Here is a 21,994-nt window from a genome sequence, read left to right on the forward strand (position 1 = left end):
TGACAGTTTGACTTGCATAAAGTTTGACTTGCATAAACTGTAGTCAAGCTGATCTGAACCTCCCTCTCTCTCTGTCTCTCTCTCTCTTGCGCTCTCTGTGTTTTGGCCCCTGTGAGAACGGCTTTGCATTATTTTCAGGGGGTGTGGTAACACAAGCAACAAAAACAGGAAATCCACAGGCACATAGGCAGGAAATGCTAGTGTTCACTGACAGTAAGAAGTAAACAGCAGCCAAAAAGCAGCCAATAGAGCAACTCTGCATTTCTCTAGAGAAAGAGAGCGAGAGATGGAGATAGATGGAGGCCTATAGGAGCGAGGGAGTGGTTAAAAATGATATTCAAGTAAGAAAAAGGAGAGGAAGACTGTGGGTGGTGCGATTAGGGTAAAGCAGTTCATGCATTTCAGGCCCAAAGCTGGGGAAGAAGAGTGCGCAGCCGTCTCTGCATTTCAGTCTTTAATAGATTCACAAAAGGGATTACACTAAAAATATTCACAGTTCTAATGACAAACACAGTAACAATGCTGCCCTCTCACACTTACTCTTGATTTCGCACCCGGCATCCAGACACACACATACGCTCACACACACACACACCATACACTGAAAGAAGGAATGCACTTAATTGACATGTTGAATTCTATATGCACATCATTCAAATTTCGTTAACATATATACTGTATTACTTTAATAGATATGTTGTTGATGATGTTTTGTGTCTGCATAGACAGTGATATTATAATTGTATTGGTATCGTCAGAGTATAACAACCATAACATTAAACATTCTAATTGTCACCATAGTTCCAATGCCCACTATGTGGTGAAATCAGGAGAAACGGACAAGCGTAAGAATCTAAACTACTTTGACAAGTGCCCAATTGCGAAGGCTAGATGACCGGGAGCATTAGAACATCAGGTAGGTCTTGGTGGGTGTTTTTAGTAGGTAGTGTCTGGAATCTGCCAACAATGTTCCAAGGAAGGACAACCAGTAAACCAGCAACAGAGTAATGGAAAACCCAAGGCTCAGTAATGGATCTTCTTGTGGAAACCCCACCCCACAAATTCTAATAGAATATATTGGTGCCACACAGCACAGTAGACCTTTAGAGATCCTAGGGAGTCCATTCCTGGAACAGTCAAAGCTGTTTTGGTGGCACAAGTTGGACCTTCACAAAATTGAGGCAGGTTGTTTTAATGTTATGGCTGATCCATGAGTTATATTTCTTTGTTATATTGATCCAGTTAAAGTTTGTCCCAATGCAAATCCCAGACCACCACATCCCTTGCTTGGTGTACATATTAGATTAGATCAAGTACATTAAATGCACCATTTCTTACAGTGTATCACACTCACACATACACAGATACTTTAAAGTGATCATGATTTTTTACAGAAACAAAAAGAAACTGTCAAGTCGTGAAATAGAGGAATAAAACTAAAATCACAATGGAGAGCTTTATCAGTTTTTACATTAATTGATCAATAAGGTAACCCTATCCACACTACACTGATTGTCTGATTGTTCTGGTTCTGCTTTTCACACAGTTCCTTAATTTCTGTCCTTATCCAGCCTGGGGTCCAACCTTGATTGAGTGGGATTTGATGCACTTTCAGCAACCACGGATCAACCAGCCCACTGTTTTCAAACGTTTCAGACCAGTTAGTTAGCAGCTGCACTTACCCTTACATTAAATATACTGCATTTACTTCATTGAAGTATTCACATCATTTGCACATGAAGTGATTATTTATAAACATCAGACCTATTCTTAATCTACACCAATGTTTTTGGATAATCTTTTAATCTATTCATGATGACGCTTTCCCAAATAGTCTTTAAAAACAAAATGAGTTACGTTTTTAGTGTAACAGTCATACAGATACAGTATATGGACAAAAGTATTGGGACACAGAGGCATTCTATTTTCTTCTGAGATCAAGGGTATTACAAACGTTTAGATATTTATTTGCTTTTGTTGGAGTAACTGCCTTTATTGTCCAGTAAAAGCTTTTACTAAATTTTTGGGGCATTAGTATGAGGATTTGATTGCACTCCACCTGATCCATAGCTTTAGCATAATGCATAGTGCCAGTAGGTTAATGTTTATCTGCTCCAGAAAGTCTTATTCTACTGGCAATACTTCTTTCTTTACAGGAACTACACAAGTTGTGCGTGTGCATTTGTATTCAACTCAAACTAAGCTGAATGCATTCATTAAAAAGAGTGTCCCCAAATATTTGGACATACAGTGTATTTGTTATATATGTGGTATTCATGTGCACACATTTTAACCAGTTTAACTCAGTTTAACACATTTATCTCTTTAGTTCATGTTTAATCAAATCACTCCAAGTTAAAGCAGTGCCAAGCAATCTAGTGCCTAATAGCCTGGAGGCAGGAAACTGCCCCACCCTGAACTCTCATCTACCATCTCCTTAATGATTTCTCTGCTGATTACCAGACTGTTTAAATACACAGACAGGCTGGGTGGATCACAGTTAACTGTAACTTCCTCTAGCTTTCTAAAAAAGCTTAGCTTATCCGACATTTAGATCAGTTCCCATTCATATATTCATCATATAGATCCACTCTAACAACATATCCTCATACTTGGGATTAGTTGAAGTTTCTTACTTTTGGCTCAAAAAATGCTGGTTTGTAACACCATTCTTTATCCAATATACTTCAAAAATAAAACTCCTACATAGGGTTCTTCAAGCAGTTCCATAAAAGAACCATTTTGATGCCATTAAGTACCATTTTTGTAAAAGAAAGAACATAATCTTTTATAACTATAGAACTATAAGCCTTAATAAATTTTGCATACACATAATTGGTCTTTATGGAACAAAAAATGGGGGCTTTTGTTTACATCCCTTCCCTATCCCTCTGTCACACTTGGCGTGACTTTAGTTTCCTTCCATTCTCGTTTTTCTGCCCGTTCTTAGGCTCTCTATCTCCTTATAAGGGCGTTTTTTTCCCAGCCGTGTCCCAATTCACTAGCGATCCCGCGTGAGGAGCAGTGTGGGTTTTTTTTCCTTTCTTCTTGGGTTTACCTGCTTCAACGAGGGTTCAACAACCCTCTGAGTTGGAGAGCTACTAGTCTGTAGCGCCCCATCCCATTACACTTCATTTTCCAAAACAGATTTTTTTTTTGTGGCCCGCCACGTAATGGCTTGTAAAATATCTGGCCCGTGGCCAAATGTAGTTGCCAACCCCTGCAATTGACGTCACAAACTGCTGTTAGAGAAATGGGGGAAGCGACTACATATTAATGCCCACAGGATGTCAAAAGATCTCCTGTAGGTGTAATGTGTAAGTGACCCAATATTTTGTCTATATAGTATATCTTCCTAAAAATATATATAAAACACATGATAATAATAATAATGATTGGGTTAGGGGTCTTGCTGGAATGTATATGTTTGAATCATTCTATGATGCAGTGCCTGTATGTTTTGGATATTAGCATCTAAATAAACATTAAATATATAAATAAGTAAGTATGTGATGTAAGTAAGTATTCAAAAGTGGTTTGGCTAATGCTGCTGGCCTAGTGAACTTTAATTCTTGGGTACTAGCTATAAATGCTTTCATTTGGTTTGACACGACTGGCTTGAACCTTGAGTGTTTGCTTCTTTTTGCTTGTATAGGACTGGCTGTCAATGCCCAGATAACATGCCCACGTGGGGTCTGTATGAGAAGACCAACTTGGCATTAGGAGGTTTTGTCCATGGGTTCCATATTGTCCACACATCTGGAGGTCATTGAAAGGCCTTATCAGTGTCAGTGATGAGACCAGGAGGGGTTAAATGAACTTGGTGCCCATATGGGGCCTAAAAAGAACCCAGACTAAGACTTAGACTAAAGTGAGCTATATCGATGGGGCCATTAGGAAGCCCAAATGGGTCCTAGTAACCACAAATGTACAAACCCACTCAAGATCCATGCCCATTTGGAAACCAACTAGCCCATGTTCCACCCATGTGAAATCCCCACATGAGTATATTATATTCATCTGGTTGCTTGATGTCCATTGTCCATCATCAATGGCTAAGACTTCTCCATGCTTGATTGTCATTGGTTGCTTCATATTTGTGCTGCATTGTAGTAACTGCTTTCATGTTGTCCCTTTGGTTGCTTTGGTTGCCACTGGCTGTGCCATGCCCCTTATTGATTGTCATTGGCTGAAGAATAATTAGTTTTCAGAGGTTGTTTTAGGTCTGTGCTGCACTATAATTGGTTGTTTGATGTCCATGCTTGTTTGTCATTGGCTGAGCAGATAGATATGTAGATAACATCAGAGTTGGCATGTTGATTGTCTGTTGCACATGTATACAGTATAAATACAGGTTATGTACTTAAGTCTATAGAGGCTTACTTGACTGACTGGTTAAAACTGGATGATGCTTCACTTTCCCGGCAAAATTCTTAGCAATTCGTGGGCAAAATCAGAGCTCGGTGAGTGTGCAATTTTGCTATCAGCGGTGAGCTTAGCTTACATACAGTATTTGATAAAAATCCACAGTGCTAATCTGTCATAGTTGTTATTATGGATCTTTATTTCTTGCTCACTACCTTCTCAATGCTGGTGAGGATGATACTTAGAGCTTCCTGCTGTTGAGTTAGCTTTTCGATTCGTTTTGACTGGCCATTTTCTGGAAAAATATGTCTAGGAACTTCTTCCCTGATTCCTCTGCAGTAGTAGAAGTTGTTGGAAGGATGTTGGGTTGTGTTGGGCAGCTGAAGGAGGGATGCAGTGGCAGTGGTTTTGGTCGTTATGGGGTTGAGGTTGCTGCTGTAGCGGTTCTGAGGCATTTCAGACTGGACAGCTTGGTGTTTGGATGTGCTGGTTGTATTTTCTTCTCTCGTGTCTTGTCCTTTTTTACTGCAGCCTGGTCCAGTACTGACCCAAACCTTGACCCATGTCCTGGTCACTGGCCTGCACGGCTACTGGTCCCGCTACTGACACTCCGGGGAGAAAACCTGCAAAGGAGGAGTACAAATGAATCCTGCAGGACATATATATGTAAAAATGTAATGAGAAATGATAAAAATAGGATGCGATAAACATTTAGAACTGTTTGAGTCATTTTTCCAAACTGGAATTAAGCCTAGTCTTGGACTACACAGCGTTTTGAATGGAGATTTCCCATTGAAAGGAAAACTTTGTCTAGAATTGTCTACGCTTAAACCCTGACCTGGAAACAAACATAAAGATAAACATGAATCTATTGGCACCAAGTCTAATGTCTAAAGACCTGTAGCATTAAGCTGTGTATTCATGGAACTGTGTTCTCTGGTATATTGATAATCTATCCAATACTTTTAGGATGAATTAGTTGGGGAGTTGGGTGATCATCCAACATCCTGACCTCCTGACACACGTTTGAGGCTGAATGCATTCATAAGGTTAAATATGTTGGAAAAGCATGTGAGCTCATTCACTCACCTGTGTTTGTGCTGGCTGTTGGAGGTGGAGGAAGGTGTGGGGAGGAGTAGGAGGCGGAGTCAAATTTACGAGCTAGAGGAGGAGGAGCAGAAGGGGAGGGCGGCATCATGCTGGAGTACGATGGGGTAGACTGAGGGCCCAGAGACTGCACAAAAGAGGAAGCATGAAGAGAGAAAAAGAAAAAAAGGTGAGAAGTTCAAGTTATTTGAATGAGAGTCAAAATCAGCACTGAACAGTTTCTGTTCTGCCACTCCTAGTTCACACTCACACACTTCATTAGAACCACACATGTACTAAATACTTTCAAATATTGAGCTAACTAATTGAGCTCCACTTACTTTATAGCGCCACTGTACTCTAATAAGCCATGACATTAAGACCACATGCACATCTCCAAACACATAAACTTCAAGATCTAATTGTTTACTTGCTGTCTAAAACACCCAGTGACAAAACATAACTTAATCATACCAGGAGAGGGTATTAAATTATTTTCCCACACACCCTATTCAAAGGCTTTCAGAGACTTCTTTCAGATAGTTTACCTCTCGGTGAGGGATTGTTGACTGCTACACATGCCTCTATGACGCATCTAAAGAAACTTAACCTAGTTCCCTTCGTTTGCAGTGGTGTTGTGAATGAGAAACCTGAACTTCTACAGGCTGGAACCAAAGTGTCTTTAGATGTGATAAGCCCAAATTATGCTTCTACGTCGAACCTACTCCGCAGCCTATGCATATCCAGCTATGCAGCGGAGTGTGTTTATACTTCTGCGTGCGCGTATTAGTGGCTCTGCATCACTGTGCAGTTCAAACCACAAAGGCGGGAATGTGTGGGAGGGGGCGAGAGGCCTGGCGGACCAATCCCAGCTGCAACTGTCCGCATCGCGTGACGCGTAATTACATTTCCAGAGAGTTGCGCATAGAGCTACGGCGTAGGCTATAGCGTAGGGTACTCTGCGACGCATAGGCTACGGCGTAGGTTTGACGGAGAAGTATAAATTGGCTTATAGTTGGTTACCCCTGCTAGTAATACGAGGGACACTTAATTGTTCAGCAATATGTGCAGGACTTCCTGTGGCCACATGTGTTGCCTCTCACAGCAGGGCTTTCAGTTTGTAATTTTCAGAAGGATAATGCTTATCCATATACAGTAAGTGCATATTAGGCTGGGTATCAAAATACGCTGCCAAAAAAGGCACTGACCAAAATGTCTCGGTACTACCAAGAACCGAAAAGTCTAAAAAATGTGTTGTCTGTTTGGGTGTGACGTGTATCCAGTATGAAGTCGTCCATACTGGTGACCTGTATGTGTGACCTAAATAATAATAGACATGTGGTTTTAATGTTATGGCTGTTTAGAGCAAATGAGTTCTGTTCTAAATGCTTTTGTGTCAGGGCTGCTTATTGAAACACTACTCACCCTCAGAACTGTAGATTATGTAGTAATAAGGGTAAGTAACTAAATTTGGACCCACATATGGGTTAATGAAAAGGGTATATATTTTAAATCAGTTGAAATTAGGCTCTATGTAGTTCACTGTTCAAATGGCTGTGGCTACAATAAGGGGGAGGGAGTGTGTGCAGTATGTAAATAAGATTAATGTGATTTAAATATGTAGGCTGAGTATGAAAGCGGTTTTTGGTCCTTTGGTTTGACCAATATGCAGATATTCAGGTTTTGATTTTTTGCAGGACAACTTCCGTGTTAAAGCATGCTGCATTGATTCACTGTCAATAAATACTCATCCCTCACTCATCAGGAGGAATTTATCAGTGTTATTACCATAGCACCTCTCTGACGTCACCCCCCCCCCTCTGGCCTAGTTTCACTCACGGCTTCAGGACACACCCTGTTGTTAGAGCAATGATCTCATGAGACAGCTTAGTGACTCACATGGATTTGAATGCTCGTAGAGAGCACCTGAAAGGTATGCTGGCTGTTTGTTTACGCTCAGAAAGAATTAACAGCTCACAGACGTCCTTTAGCACCTGAGTTGTTGCTGCTGCTGCTGTTTTTAAAGTAGCTTTTCAAACATCATTCAGACAGCATTTTAAAATGCTAATACTAATTGTAAATGCATAAATGCTTGACTGTAAATCTGGTGATCTTGGAAGGGCAGGAAGGGTTGAAATCTGGTGGAGAATTTGCTAGTAAGCACTAGGGCTGGGTATCATTTAAAAAAATTTCGGTAGAAACAAATAGTGAGCATATTTGTGGCAATTTATTCAGAACAAAAATCATTGCTTGTGCTTACACTACAAATATTTTTCCTATGCATACTGCTTTATGCATTTCAGTTTTAGGAGTGTTTTTTTTTCCTTTTTTTCTTTTTTTCCAAAATATCAGCATTACAAAAATAGAAAATTATAGAAATTCTCCAAAAGGACCTGATATAAATTATTTTTACATTGACTTTCTCTCTGCATGTTTTGGTGATACTTGTTTTTCGTTGGACAGTATCAATATTTATTGTTATTTACTTGACTTTGGGATGTTTTTAACATTATGGCTATTCAGTGGTGGTCCTAAAGGCAATAAGAAATTCTCAGAGATTCAATGAAGCTGAATATGGGTAATGTAAAATTAAACTGTACTGTTTTTGGAACATGTATGGCACAAAAGTGTTGTTTAAAGTGAAAATAAATAAAGCCTTTAAAGGAAAGGGTCAGTAATAGCTATTGTTTGGTAATTAAGTTCAATAAAGTCTAAATGAAAGTTTAAAACAAAGATTGACTCTGAACTCTTAAACCTTTATAAATATGAACTTGTTTTCTTTGCATTATTTGAGATCTGAAAGCTCTGCATCTTTTTTTTTTTTTTGTTATTTCAGCCATTTCTCATTTTCTGCAAATAAATGCTCTAAATGACAATATTTTTATTTGGAATTTGGGAGAAATGTTGTCTGTAGTTTATAGAATAAAACAACCATATTTATTTTACTCAAGAATATACCTATAAATAGCAAAATCAGATAAACTGATTCAAAAACTGGAGTGCTGTCTTATTTTTTTTTCAGAGCTGTGTATAAGATGTATGTGTATAATATCCTTGAGTTCAATTCCATCCTTAACCACAAGAGGGAGCCAATTTGTTGCCATTTTTGCTGCTGGTGACGTCAAGGCACTACTCACTTGCATAACAGATACATGTACAAACAATTCAGACTGAATTATTCAGTATTTTGTATGGAAGTACTTTGTTTGGTACTCTTTAAATAAACAATTATATGCAAACTACGGCTGCGCATCCTGACAGACCAAAAGCATCTTACAGATGAATTAATAATCAAAAAACGTCCTGAACACGGATAAACCCGGGTGTGATTGTGTGTTTTTTTCCGCATGTGAACTGGATTGGCCTTGGTGTTGCATGTTAGTGAAGGAATTAAGGGCATCTCTGGATCCCAGTGCATGTCAGAGCGTGTGTGAAGAATAAGTTCTGAAGTAAGTAGAAGATACCTGCACGCTGGAGAACACAGAGAGAGAGCCGTAACCAGAGAGAGAGGAGTCACTGCGAGTGTGTATTGAGGCTGAAGGAGAGAATGAGAGAGAGAAAATATACAAGGGTTATTGATCTATAGGAAAAGCAGCCAGAAAAACACTGAATATGTGGATTAATATAAAGCATAATTCACATATAGTTATGTGTGACCCTTTATTCTGACTACAGTAGATACTCATATGATATTCAGCTATGTATGCATTAAAATAGGACAAAATATCCATCATGAATTTGACCTAAAGCAGTTTGAAGTAGTTCATAATCACTGCTATCTTCAGTATGTACTGTTCACTCCCCAGTCTACACATTTAGGGTGCAGAAGCTTAAAGAACGGACTCTGAACCAACTTTTTTAGGATGTCCTCCAATCAATTACCATATATAAATCAGTTTTTTTTTCTTTATTTATATATAGTTGTTTAGTTATTTTTATATTCACTACCTTCACAAATAAAGAAACATATGTCAAAATAAATAAATAAAGCACATTTTATGTAAAGAAATACGATAAAAATAATAAAATAAACAGTATCAACGGTCAAGTAGAAAAAAAATACAAGAAATATACAAAAATAAAGAAAGACGAATAGTTTGAAAAAGTTTGAAGAAGAGAACAATGGAGGAGAGAACAGATCATAAGAGTAGAAAATAGAAGAGCAAATGAGGAGAACAAATAAGAGAAGAGAGCACAAGAGAGGAGAGATAATAATAAAAGAGAAGTAGAGGTGAGAGGAGAACGCACAAGAAGAAAAGATAAAAGGGAAAAGAAAATAGCAGAAGAGGAGATAAAAGAATAGGTAAGATAAGAACACACAGAAAGAACAGATTCAAGAAGATTAAAGAAAAAAAGACAGTGTGAAGGGAAGAAGATGTAAGAAAATATCTCACAAGAAAAAAGGTAAGAGAGTTGAGCAGAAGATGAGAACCGACAAAATAGGAGAAATAAGAACAAGTAGGAGACTAGAAGACACAAGAGCACATTAAGAGAACTGATAAGAAAAGCATTGAAAAGAACAGAGATGACATAAAAAGAAAGAAAAGAAAAAATGGAGAAGAGACAAGAGCAGAAATGGGGAACAAACAATAAAAACAAAAAGAATGGGTTCTTAAAGGGTTCTTTAGACGTTCTTATAAGGGTTTTTTTCCTGGGTAAAATCAGTGCAATATAGAGAATGTGCAAACCCTAAGGAATCTAATCTTAACTTCAAAATAAATCTTAACTTAACTTAAACCTAACAGCCAGTTAGAACACAGTCTCTGTGTATAGGGGCTTACCAGAGCCGTTGCCATGGTGCGAGTGATAGACAGGTGAGTTGAAGGATGTGCTCAGTGGTGTGTGTGTTTGGGAACAGGAAGTACTGCCCCCTAACCTCTTCTGGTTCCTCAGCTTCTCCTCCCTCCTCCACTTAGCTCTCCGATTGGAGAACCACACCTGTCAATCATCAGGTTCAATATGGGTCAGTGCGTGACAGCCGGGTTTATTCGGGTGATGCATTATTTAGTCAGGCATGGACTTAAAGAGGCCCCAAAATCACATGATCATGCCTTCAGAAGAGGTGCGTTCTGAAGATGGTGAAACTTAAGATAAAGGTTTCTTGATGGCTCTTTGTTCTAGCTTTTACATCATGTGACTTTTTTTACGTGTGTATTTTTGTTTTACCTGGATTCGAGCTTCAGGAAGGTCAATCTTAGCTGCCAGTCTCTCTCTGGCAAAGACATCTGGGTAATGTGTTCTTTCAAACTCTGCCATAATAAAGACAAGAGGAAAATATTCAATACAGACACTCCAAAAAACTCCAGAGAGAAGAGAATAGAAAACTGAAAAAACTGTAGAGAGAAAAAAGAAAAGAAAAATTAATTGAGAAACAGAAAAAAAGATAACAGAGGAGAAGAAGAAGAGAGAGGACCAGAGAAAAAGTAGAAGAAAAATAAAAAAAATGCTGAAGAAAAATAAACAGCATAGGAAAAGAGAACAGTAATTAAAGGAAAAGAAAAGCACAGACAATAATATAGATGAAAGGAGAAGAGACAAAAACATAGAACATAGTAGAAGACAATAAAATGAAAAAGACAAAAAAACAATAGGAATGTATCATAAAAAAGAGGAGAACAAATGAGAAGGTCATGGAAAAACACAGAACACAAGGAAATGGAACAGAATAAAGTAGATAAGAGATGAAGAAAGCAAATAAAAAGAGAAGGAGAGAGAACACAATAAATGAGAAGAACTAATAAGAAGTAATAAAAAAATACAGAAAATGAAAAAATAAAAGCAAAGAAAAAGGAAATAAGAAAAGAACATAAGAGGAGAAAGAAGAGTAGAAAAGAAAAGAATATAGATGTGAGAAAGATGAATAGCAAATAACAAAAGAAAAGAAATAAAGGAAAAGAGGAAAATGTAAAAACAAGAAACACAAGATAAGAAAGGGAGGAGCCCCCAAATGGAAGGAAAAAAAAGAAAAGCAACCAAGAAGGGAGAAAGATAAAGAAAGCAAATAAGAAACAGAAAAAAGAATAAACTAGTTAAAAGATAAAACAAAGATAAAATAATACAACAGAATGGAAGAAGAAAAGATAGAAACACTTAAGAGAATAAAGCAGAAGCGATGGACAAATGAGAAGAACAATGTAAAACAAAAGAAAAAAAGAATGGAAAAGGAAATTGGACAATAGATAGATAAAACAAAAGCAATGGGTCAGAAAATAAAATAGAATGTGAAAAGAAAAAAGAAAATATCAGGCAGCAAAACAGAATGGAAGGATTAGATAAAAAAAGAGAGGAAAGATAAAGAAAACAAAGGGGAAGAGAAAAGACATGAAGGGAAATGTGAAGAGGAAAGAAAAGGACAGAATAGCAGAGAAAAGGAAAAGAGGAAACAAAGAATAAAGAAAAACTAAATGAAAGGAGAAGAGAATAGAAAAGGCAAGAAATTAAAAGATCTAAATACTGAAGGAGAGCAGAGATAGTGCTGTATTGTATTGAAGGGTGTGGTTGGAGATAACCACACCTTCACACTCTTATTCTTAAATGTTTTATACATTTATATATACAGTTTTTATTTTTACTGTTCACTTAATAATTCACATAATAATCTTATGAACTTTGCCCTCTTTTTAACTGTCACAATGACACAAGGCTTTGGAGATTGTACTTTTTCAGGAATCAAGAAGGTCAGAGTGTTTTCATCAACAGTGAGAGCTGTGAGGAGAACGTGACCCTGAGTGGCAGAGAAGCTTCACTGCTGTTCTGCTGTTCTGGGACCAGTGCATATGAACTAGGAAAGACAACAAGCTCTCTGAGTGAAGTGCTGGGAACCTCTCCTCTCCGCCAGCGCATGCCTATTCTAAACGGCGTAAAGTCGCACACAGGCCAGAAGATCTTTCCATCCACTCTTTTCCTCCGTTTCATCTTCTCACAGACTTTAGGACACTTAAGGACTTTTTGATACACAAGGACTGTCTGCTGTGTTCATGAAGGACACAGAGCTGAACAACATCATGATAAGAACTTGTTGCTCAGACAGGCTGGAGCGGATCATGTCATTGGAACTGGACAAAAAACTGTTAACTGGACTCTGAAGACATAATCATATTGATAAGTTCTGTCCAATCACATGTCATTTATGTATAACTGCTTGGATGGAGTCTGAGGAGTGCTCTCTGTCCCTCGACTGGCTTTAGTTTCTTTCTCTCTCTCTCTCTCTCTCTCACTCTCTCTCTCTCTCTGTATCTGTAATGCTGAAACTATTTTTCAAGTAAACTTTAATATATTTCAAATTCTAAGCTCTGACTCATTGGTCATCATTTCATGTTCTGGGATTTCTCACATCCGAGTTTTAAGTAATAAGTAATGCTATGGTAAATTACCCTACAGTATAGAATAAAGATTCTCGTGTATCTGAATCGCTGATACAGAGAGCAGAACTCCCAGAACACGCAAAGTTCTCACATCACATTACGATACAAATCCTAACCAGTGACCCTCATGTCTGCGTGTGTGTGGTGTACAGCTAGGGGCCTGGACTGGATGTGCTGACCTTTCTCCAGAGCATCGATCTGCTCTTGGCTAAAGCTGGTGCGGTTCCTCTGGAGCTTCCTCTTCAGCTGCAGGTGGAGCTGCGACTCCTCCGCCTCGTCCCTCTCGCCCTGCACCACCCTGTCCGCTCCTCCCACCATCCGCAGGTTCATGTCCTCCACGCAGCCATCTGAGAGATTGTAAAGGTAGAAATCAGAAGGTCAGAGCTTCTCCTTCCTGCTTTGTTCTGCGTCTTCTCCAGTCTGACAGCAGACAGTGAAGAGCAGGCGACTGAATAGCCACTTCAGAAACAAGAAACCATCCCAAAGGGGAAAGCACACTTCAGTGTCTGGAGCTGCTTCATAACAATGTAGGAACTGCACCTCATCCACTTAACCTGTGAATATGTTTTGAGTGTGTTTTTTTTCTTACATTTACTTGCATTCTTTAAACAAATGCTCCTTCTTCTCCACAGCACTGTGAGACTGTGAGAGCTAAACCAACAGAATTGAGCACTGTGAGAATGGGGAATGGGTTTATACAAATACACTCATCCTCCTGTCAGACTCCAATGTTATTTGAATGGAAGATTAAGATCACCAAGAGCAACGACTGATGAAAAAGGTAGACTGATAATAGCAACAGCAATGTTTATGCAATGTCTATTTCAACAGGACTATGCTCATCCACATACTGCTGCCCCCTTTAAAAGCTTCCCATGAAGACCCAAATACTACGCCAGGGAGTCGTCATGTGGCCCAAAAGCATGAAACGTCTGGCGCATGAGATTGTTTAAACTATAATGAACAATATAAAAAAAAATAAATAATAAAATTCTTCTTTGGCGAGCTTTTGTTTACATTCCTCCCTCTGTCACGCTCGGCGTAACTTTAGTTTCTGCCCGTTCTCATTTTTTCGCCAGTTTTTGGGATCTCCTTATAAGGGCATTTTTCCCAGCCATGTCTTAATCCAATAGCAGGGCCAACATAATGTATGGTTTACGCTTTTTCAACTGAGAAGCGGGGGGGTGGGGGGTGGGATTGGTTTGGCTTGGCGCTGTTTCTGCACGTGCCTGCACATAATGCTGCCTTCTCAAGAACTTCCCTTGAAGACACAGATACTATGGCATGGCTAGCCTCATTGCCAGACCTGTTCCTGGTTGATAATGTGTAGGATGCTACAGGACACCATTAGGAACCTCTACAACTCTACAACATGTTGAGATGTCTGGCATGTTCCACTTCACAATATTTCTGTATGTGTAGCTCAACAAAAATTGGTCATGTCAGTCTAAACCTGACACTGCTCTCTTAGTGCAACAAATTTTAGGTGATGATGGTACACAAACTAACACAAATTTAGCCATTTTGAAGTATGCTAAATAAGGTTTCAAGACTTTGTCCTGCATTTGTTGGAGTTACTGTCTCTACTGTACAGGGAAGACTTTTGACAAGATTTTGGAGCATTGCTCTGAAGATTTGATTGTTTCAGTAACAAGAGCGTTAGTGATTTCAGGGTGTTGGATGATTTCCAACACACCTCATCCCCAACTCCACGGCTTATCCCAAAAGTACTGTATGTAGAGCCATCATACCAGATATTATATTTCTAGCCCACACCTGACAATAGACATTAAGGTGCCAATAGTAATATGTTCATCTGATCAAGATAAACAGATAAACTCTCTGGATCGGATAAACATATTACTATTGGCAGTATTTCTCCAAAGGAAGGAGATAAGCTGTTTCTGCTGTAATGGGTGCAACTTAAAGAAGATTAATGTATTTATTGGAAGGGGTGTATGTGCCTGGATGCTAGAAAGAAAACAAATCATTTTCTATTAAATTTGTATTATTGGCTTTTGTAGCTATTGTCAGTTCTGGATAAAACCGAGCCAAACTGTATGTGTGCAAACATATTAATATAGAAATATCAACCCATTAATTTTTTCCTTTTTATTAACATGTTCATTACATAAATTAAACCAAGCTTTTTTCAAGCTTTAAAAATGATTAAAACAGTTTTTCCTGCATTTTTATACATTGAAACAGGACCTTATGACCCACAAAATAACAGGACAGTAAATCCATTGGCAAAAAACAGCCAAAATATATGTAAAAGAAGATGTACAGTATATGCTTATATTAAGCAAATAATCTGTCAATAGGGTAGGCACGTTTTTCTTCGTAAGATTTCTTAAAATAAGCAATTTCAAAAATTTTAAATGAGTGAAGTAAGATTAAATCAAGCAAACCCAGATTGCTTGCATTCAATTTTGTGCTTTTTGTGCTTATTTTAGGTTTACATTACTTTAAATATGATGACAATTCTAAGAAATTAATATTCCTAAAATAAGGATGTCCCCATTGTAATACTCACAAACTGGACCAAGACCAAATTCTCAATTTATCTCTCTCTCTTTGTTAATTAAAAATGACTAATTATGTTTTCTGTACTAAAACAAGCATTTTTAGTCTTCAATTAAAGAAGAATACTTGTTTACTGGGTTGCACCATATTATGCACAATAATATCATTACAGTTTTTGATATAAAAAATAATTTTAAAAATCCATTTTGTGATGATAGCAGTTTATGTTGTATTTGTTTTGCACTGTGAAGCTTCAGTATTTTATGTCAAGCCTGATTTTATGTCCCTGATTTTGTGGAAATTACTTCAAATAAGACAGACTAAGATCATTATTCCTAAAATAAACAAAATAATCTTATGCTTATAATGCTTAGTCAAAGTCAAAAACAAAATAAATTATCAGAGAAAAAAATAAGATGTATTGGAATAAATTGAGATCATTTTATTTGCTAAGATTTCGTTTTTTGCATGTTAATAAATGCAGCTATGAGTGCTTTACAGGCACACAAACATAATATTGCACTGTAATTGTCACTTATAAGAAGCCACAGATGATCTGAAGCCTCTGTGCTGAGACTGCATTGGACAGCGGCTCCTGCTGCAGCTACCAATGTTACTTGCAATTGGCTGTCTGACCCTGTTTGTTCTGTATGAGTGAACGCACACCACGTTTCAGGCATTTCGCTCCGGCTTTGACTGAGTCCAAATAACATGCTTAGGTTTTGTGTGTGTGCGTCTGTGTGTGTGTGTTCTGTGAATATGTGGACTGATAGTGTAGCTATTGGCACCATCTTTTGGGGCTTATTCAAGTGTGTGATTGGCCAGTTCACCTCAAGCTGATTCCACTTGAAGCATGCACACACACAGAACCACACACACACACACACATACACAAGGTGTCATATATACGAAACACAATGCTATAATGATCTATTTCGTAATATTATGGTGAAACATGAAACTTAAACTGGAGATTAAATGTTTTGTGTCACAGGAACATTATTGTGATGATAATAAATACCATATGTATTAAGTACAGCTCTGTAAAAAAAGTAGACCACTTAAAAATGATGAGTTTCTTTGATTTTACCAAATTGAAAACCTTTGGAATATAATCAAGAGGAAGATGGATGATCAAAAGCCATCAAACCAAGCTGAACTGCTTGAATGTTTGGACCAGGAGTGGCATAAAGTTATCCAAAAGCATTGTGTAAGACTGGTGGAGGAGAACATGCCAAGATGCATGAAAACTGTTTTGAAAATTGATTTCTGAACTTTTAAAACTTTATGAATATAAACTTGTTTTCTTTGCATTATTTGAGGTCTGAAAGCTCTGCATTTTTTGTGTTATTTCAGTTGTTTCTCATTTTCTGAAAATAAATGCACTTTTAAATGACTTTTTTTTGGAATTTGGGAGAAATGTTGTCCGTTGTTTATAGACTAAAAAACAATGTTAATTTTACTCAAACATATACCAGAAAAAAACTTATTTAGAATCTGAAGTGGTCTCTTATTTTTTTTTTCAGAGCTGTATGTTTGAGTACCTTTATGTAATAACAAAAAGCTGTTATGTATGCAAGCATATGCATGTAATAATAGTATATCCTGTATAAATTCTATACATGAGCTATATGTAATGTATCCATTATGTATTATATGTATGCTAGCACCTGTATGTAACACTAACATGACCTATAGTAAATAGACACATGTAATAAATGTAACAATGCTAATTATAATGCTAATAAAGTAATGATAATATAAATGCAATTTCCTAGATGTAGTAATGTAAGGGACATTTTATATATTTATTAATTTACTTTTTATTTGCACTGGTAAATAATAACAATATGTAGTAGACATGTAGTAAACATGCTCACAAACTGGACAAAAAGACCAAATCCCCCCCCCCCCCCCTCTCTCTCTCTTTGTTGAACACACTACAGGTTGGATATGCAGATTTTTAAAACTGCAGTGTTTAGTTGTATTCAAAATGAATTACTCCACATCTCTCTGTATTTAATCAAATATTTTTCAGTCTTCGCTACAATTTATTTATTTACTGCGGAGTGCCATGTCGTATTGTACACAATAAACACCACAATTACCACAGCTTTTGATTAAAAAAATTAATTAAAAAACGTGTTGTAATAATAGTCTATTTTGTATTTGTTTTACACTGTAAATTTGTTGTGTTATTGTTTATTTTTGCAGTTTATTTTTATCCACTAATAGTCTGTGGTGCTGTGGTAGATTTGTTTGTTACATTACATTTTGTTCATGTAACATACTCAATTTTGTTTGTTTGTTTGTTTATCACATTTTACACTAATGTAATTCAAAAATACCCTGAAATATTTTGATATTATTTTGGAGCCCTATTGCAAACCCCTAATTGTTCATCACAAAAAATACTGGCATATTGCCACCTTTAACACACTTACACACACATTTTGTCCATACCTGCTGTGTGCTGGGGGGTTATTGTGTTGGTCTGATGGTACCAGTTGTCGGGGTTGGTCCAGTTGGAGGTGTTTTGGAGGTTCAACATGATTGGTTTTTCATACATAACACTTCACACACACTCTTCAGTGGCCTGCAGACCCTTTCTCCACCACGTTCTCTCTGAGATCCAGAGCTGATCGTCGTCTCTCTGCTTTATAAACCTAAAACAGACAGAAAGAAAGACTTGTTTTATATGTTTTTTTTTTTTAAATCAGAGATCATGTTTAGCCCTATCCGGACGGGGTTCATTTCTCAGGGGGTCCTGTGGTAATATTTTCTTTTATGAGGGGTCCTCTGTGATTTTATTCCAATCCGGAACAACCATGTATGTGTTTTTCTCAGACGTCCTCTGAGAAAATTCCAGGCTGAATTGCTTATTGTTTTTGGATGAACTACTTCTCTCTGAGTTTCGTCACCTCGTGTTTAATAAAATAGCTATTTATCCACTGCCACACACCATAATTACACTTTAGGCGTGCATTTCCATTGATATACACATAAGCACAACAGAAAGTGGAAATGGAGGAGCTACTGAACGTAATGTCATGTGACGAGAAAGCCAAAAAACTCACTAGTCCTCCTGTTTTTTTAATTGCTGTCCGGATGCAAGAGTTTTAACACTGAGTAGAAGTGTGAAATATTTTTCACAGACGTCCCCCTGAGAAACTAACCCCATCCTAATAGGGCTTATGTGTCATGTATAAGTGACCAAATATGTAGCTAATTGAGATATTTGCTCATTCAGATTTGACCAGAAATTAGTACAAAAAAACATGTCCAAAAGTTTGTGCAATAAAAGCTACTTATTTTTATTCAGCTACTATAAGTTATATGTACAGTTGTGCAAATGCATACATTGCCAATAGAATAGGACTGTCTACAGCAGATAATCATAAACATAATGCATGATGAATGGGCTAGAGGGGTATAAAGCCCCCAACACTGGGCTATGGAGCAGTGGAACTGTGTTGGGCTGAGTTGGGTATAATGAGAACATCCTGACCTCTCTAATGCTCTTGTGGCTGAATGCAATCAGATCTTTATAGCAATGCTCCAAAATCTAGTAGAAAGACAGTTACTCCAACAAAAGCAGGATAAACCCTGTACTTTTTAGTACTTTTCATTTCAAAAGAAACCATGAATGAGGAGTTGTCCCAATACATTTGTCTATACGTAGTGTCCCTATACCCGGCAATACACACAAACACACTCGTTAATTAACCACAACTCAATTGTCTAGTTTTGTTATAATAACCCTCAGGATATGGACACACAACAAGGCCTAAGGGCTTATCATTAATATCACTAATATTTAACTTCGAATTTGTCTTCTTTTACACCTCATCACTTTCTCTTTCTCTCACACACACATGCTAATAATACACACATCACCCCCCCCCACACCCTCCCAGCCCCCCAGTTCCCCTGCCACACAGTTCATTACATACACATAGAGAAATTAAGAAATACAGAACATCCAGCCTGACATCGCTGTACACACGCATGAATGGACAGAGTAACACTGTCGGTTAACGTTAGCGACAATATACGCTGCGCCCGCAGAGACGTGCACACACACTCCAGACGAGACACGGATACACTAATACACCCCTCATCACACAAAGCACACAATGAGACCGATAAACACATTCACTATCTGCCACAGAACACTGGAACTACACACTACAAAACTACACGTAATGCAGTTTCACATGCTGAAATATGAAAAACTCTACCAGAGCTTTTTACGCTTTAAGCTTTTTGAGTTACGAAATGCCATTTCAGGCCTGAATTATTAATGCAATAATAAAAGTAATATAAAAATATATATATGTATATATTAAGATGTTTGCTGTTTATTATTTATCATGTGTAAGTGATTAAATAGCTAATCATAAATATTATTTAAAAAGTGTTACAAGTTTTAATAATGACAATATGGTAAAATATAAGACATATTTATGATACACAAGTATTTTACAAAAAGAAAAAAATGATCAGTAATAGTGGATCTATAAAACTGCAATCCAAATAATACACTAAACTCAGCACAGTGGTTTATATTCACAATTTCCTGCCCTTTATTTAATTAAACAGGGCGAATGTAAAATTTTAATGAAATGTCTAGCACTGGTCAGTGTTATTCATGCACTGCCTTTTGTCCACAGCATGCTTAGAAAACACATGTGCTCAGAAAAATAGCATTTGTTGCATATATAATATAACAGGACAATATGTTATAATATTGACCAGCCTTAGAATAAAGCATTAATTATAGAATTTATTTTTAAAAATTTAATAGATAAATAATATATAATAAAATATGTAGTAGAATATAATTATTTTAATAGAATAGAAACTAATGAGTCAACAAATACAATACAAATACAAATACAATATAATTTAACTGAATCAATCGATAGAATAGAATGGAATACAAAAGAATAGGCTAAATCAGTTAAACAATTATAATAGAATAAAAATGTATATAACTAAATAATTGATTGGAAGATAATACTGGAATGCAATATAATAGAATGGACTGATGAAAATAGTATAGAATAGAATCGAAAGAATCAATAAATATAATAGAATGAATCAGAACAGAACTGAATGAATCAGTAGAAATTAAGCACACTCATAAGTAAGTAAGTAAATACATAAATAAATAAATAAATAAATACCATTTTAAGTGAAGCTGGTTCTTTACAGTACTTTACAATGTATCAGAATGTCACAATGAATGGACCAATATTAATGCACATATAATTGTATGTAAAATATGTATATATACAAAACTCCTCTGTAAATTAATAAACAGCTGTTTTTAATGAACTTCAAACAAACTATTTTGATTTTAAACATGTTTGTCAGCTTTGAATGTGTTCAGTCTAAAGACAGTACTGAACAAATATACATTAATCCAAACAACCACTTAATCCAATGACCACCTCTATAAATCTGCACGTAACGGTAATACAGGTCACTGTCATAAGACACGATGCTCTATTTCATGATGAACCAATTATCCAGACTGACTTAAAATAATTTTCTCTCTAAAGTTTCTGTATTAGAGACTCTCTGCTTTTTTTTTTTTACAAAAGCAGCATTCATAGTAAAAACAATTATCACTATAAATAATGAAGAAACATAAAGATGACACTACTACTACTTTATTCATACACTAAATAAAGTGACTTGATACAAACAAAACACTCTACTCTAATTTTACTCTAACTGAATTTTACATTTTATTTGACATACTTAAAAAAGTAGTTTAACTAATTGTTTCAAATTTGATATGTTTTTGTTTTCTTTTCTTACTTTTATAAGCAGGAGGTCACTTCATTTCTGACTCAGTGTAAAGGAGGATGAAGACTCACCTGGTGGAGGAATGCTGGATGAAAGAAGCCACACTCGTTCTCTCTCTCTCACTCTATCACAGAGCACCCATGTCTCTCTCTCTCTCTCTTCCTCTGCTCTCAGGCTTTGTTGATGTTAGACTATGTTTGAGAGAGTGAGAGAGTTGGACTGTGTAAAAGAGGATAGAGAGAGAGAGAGAGAGAGAGAGAGAGAGAGATGAAGAGAGTTAGACAGGGCGAAAGAGAGGAGAAGAGGGAGGGGGGAGTGGGCTGGGGAGAGAAATGCATCTGCAGGCACTTTGGTCCTCAGAGCGATGGAGAGAGAGAGAGAGAGAGAGAGAGAGAAAGAGAGAAAGAGAGAGAGAGAGAGAGAGAGAGAGGATGACACACAGAGTCAGTGTCAGTGTCAGGCCTAGACTTAATGCCAGGAAAAAAGGGGTGATGAATGAGAGAGGGGTGGAGACACCAAAAAATGGCTGAAAAAGAGACTGAGGGAGGGGTGGGAGAACATAACCTATAGCAATTTCAAAAAGCCTCCCAAAGACATGTGTGCGCTTTTTGTGGTTGGACGTTGCGCTGGACACAATTACGCAGCTGGCCATCGCACCACCTCCGTTACTCATGACCTTTACTGTGGAGAGCAGCGGGGAAGAGAGGAACTGGAGGCTGGGTGGTCAGTGGTCCAAATAAGCCGTGGACTTCAGAATGGAAAAAGCTACCACAGAAAACTCAAAAGCTCACATTGCACCTACAGGAGCTTTAATGACACGCAATTCTAAATCTGTA

At 37.2% G+C, this 21,994-nt stretch overlaps 1 protein-coding gene across 1 annotated transcript; it reads right to left on the minus strand.

Moving 5' to 3' along the window:
- Positions 1-441: 441 nt before the first annotated feature.
- pax10 (paired box 10) lies at positions 442-21,333 on the minus strand. The gene is made up of 8 exons (XM_022677407.2): positions 21,230-21,333; positions 17,805-18,007; positions 12,995-13,162; positions 10,618-10,700; positions 10,233-10,389; positions 8,916-8,986; positions 5,455-5,599; positions 442-4,988 (listed from the first exon to the last, which is right to left on the minus strand). The coding sequence occupies exons 2-8, from the start codon at positions 17,908-17,910 to the stop codon at positions 4,888-4,890; spliced, it is 831 nt and encodes a 276-aa protein (XP_022533128.2). The 5' UTR covers positions 17,911-18,007; positions 21,230-21,333; the 3' UTR covers positions 442-4,887.
- Positions 21,334-21,994: the final 661 nt, after the last annotated feature.

Source organism: Astyanax mexicanus, chromosome 19 (genome assembly GCF_023375975.1).
Source record: "Astyanax mexicanus isolate ESR-SI-001 chromosome 19, AstMex3_surface, whole genome shotgun sequence".
NCBI lineage: Eukaryota > Metazoa > Chordata > Actinopteri > Characiformes > Acestrorhamphidae > Astyanax > Astyanax mexicanus.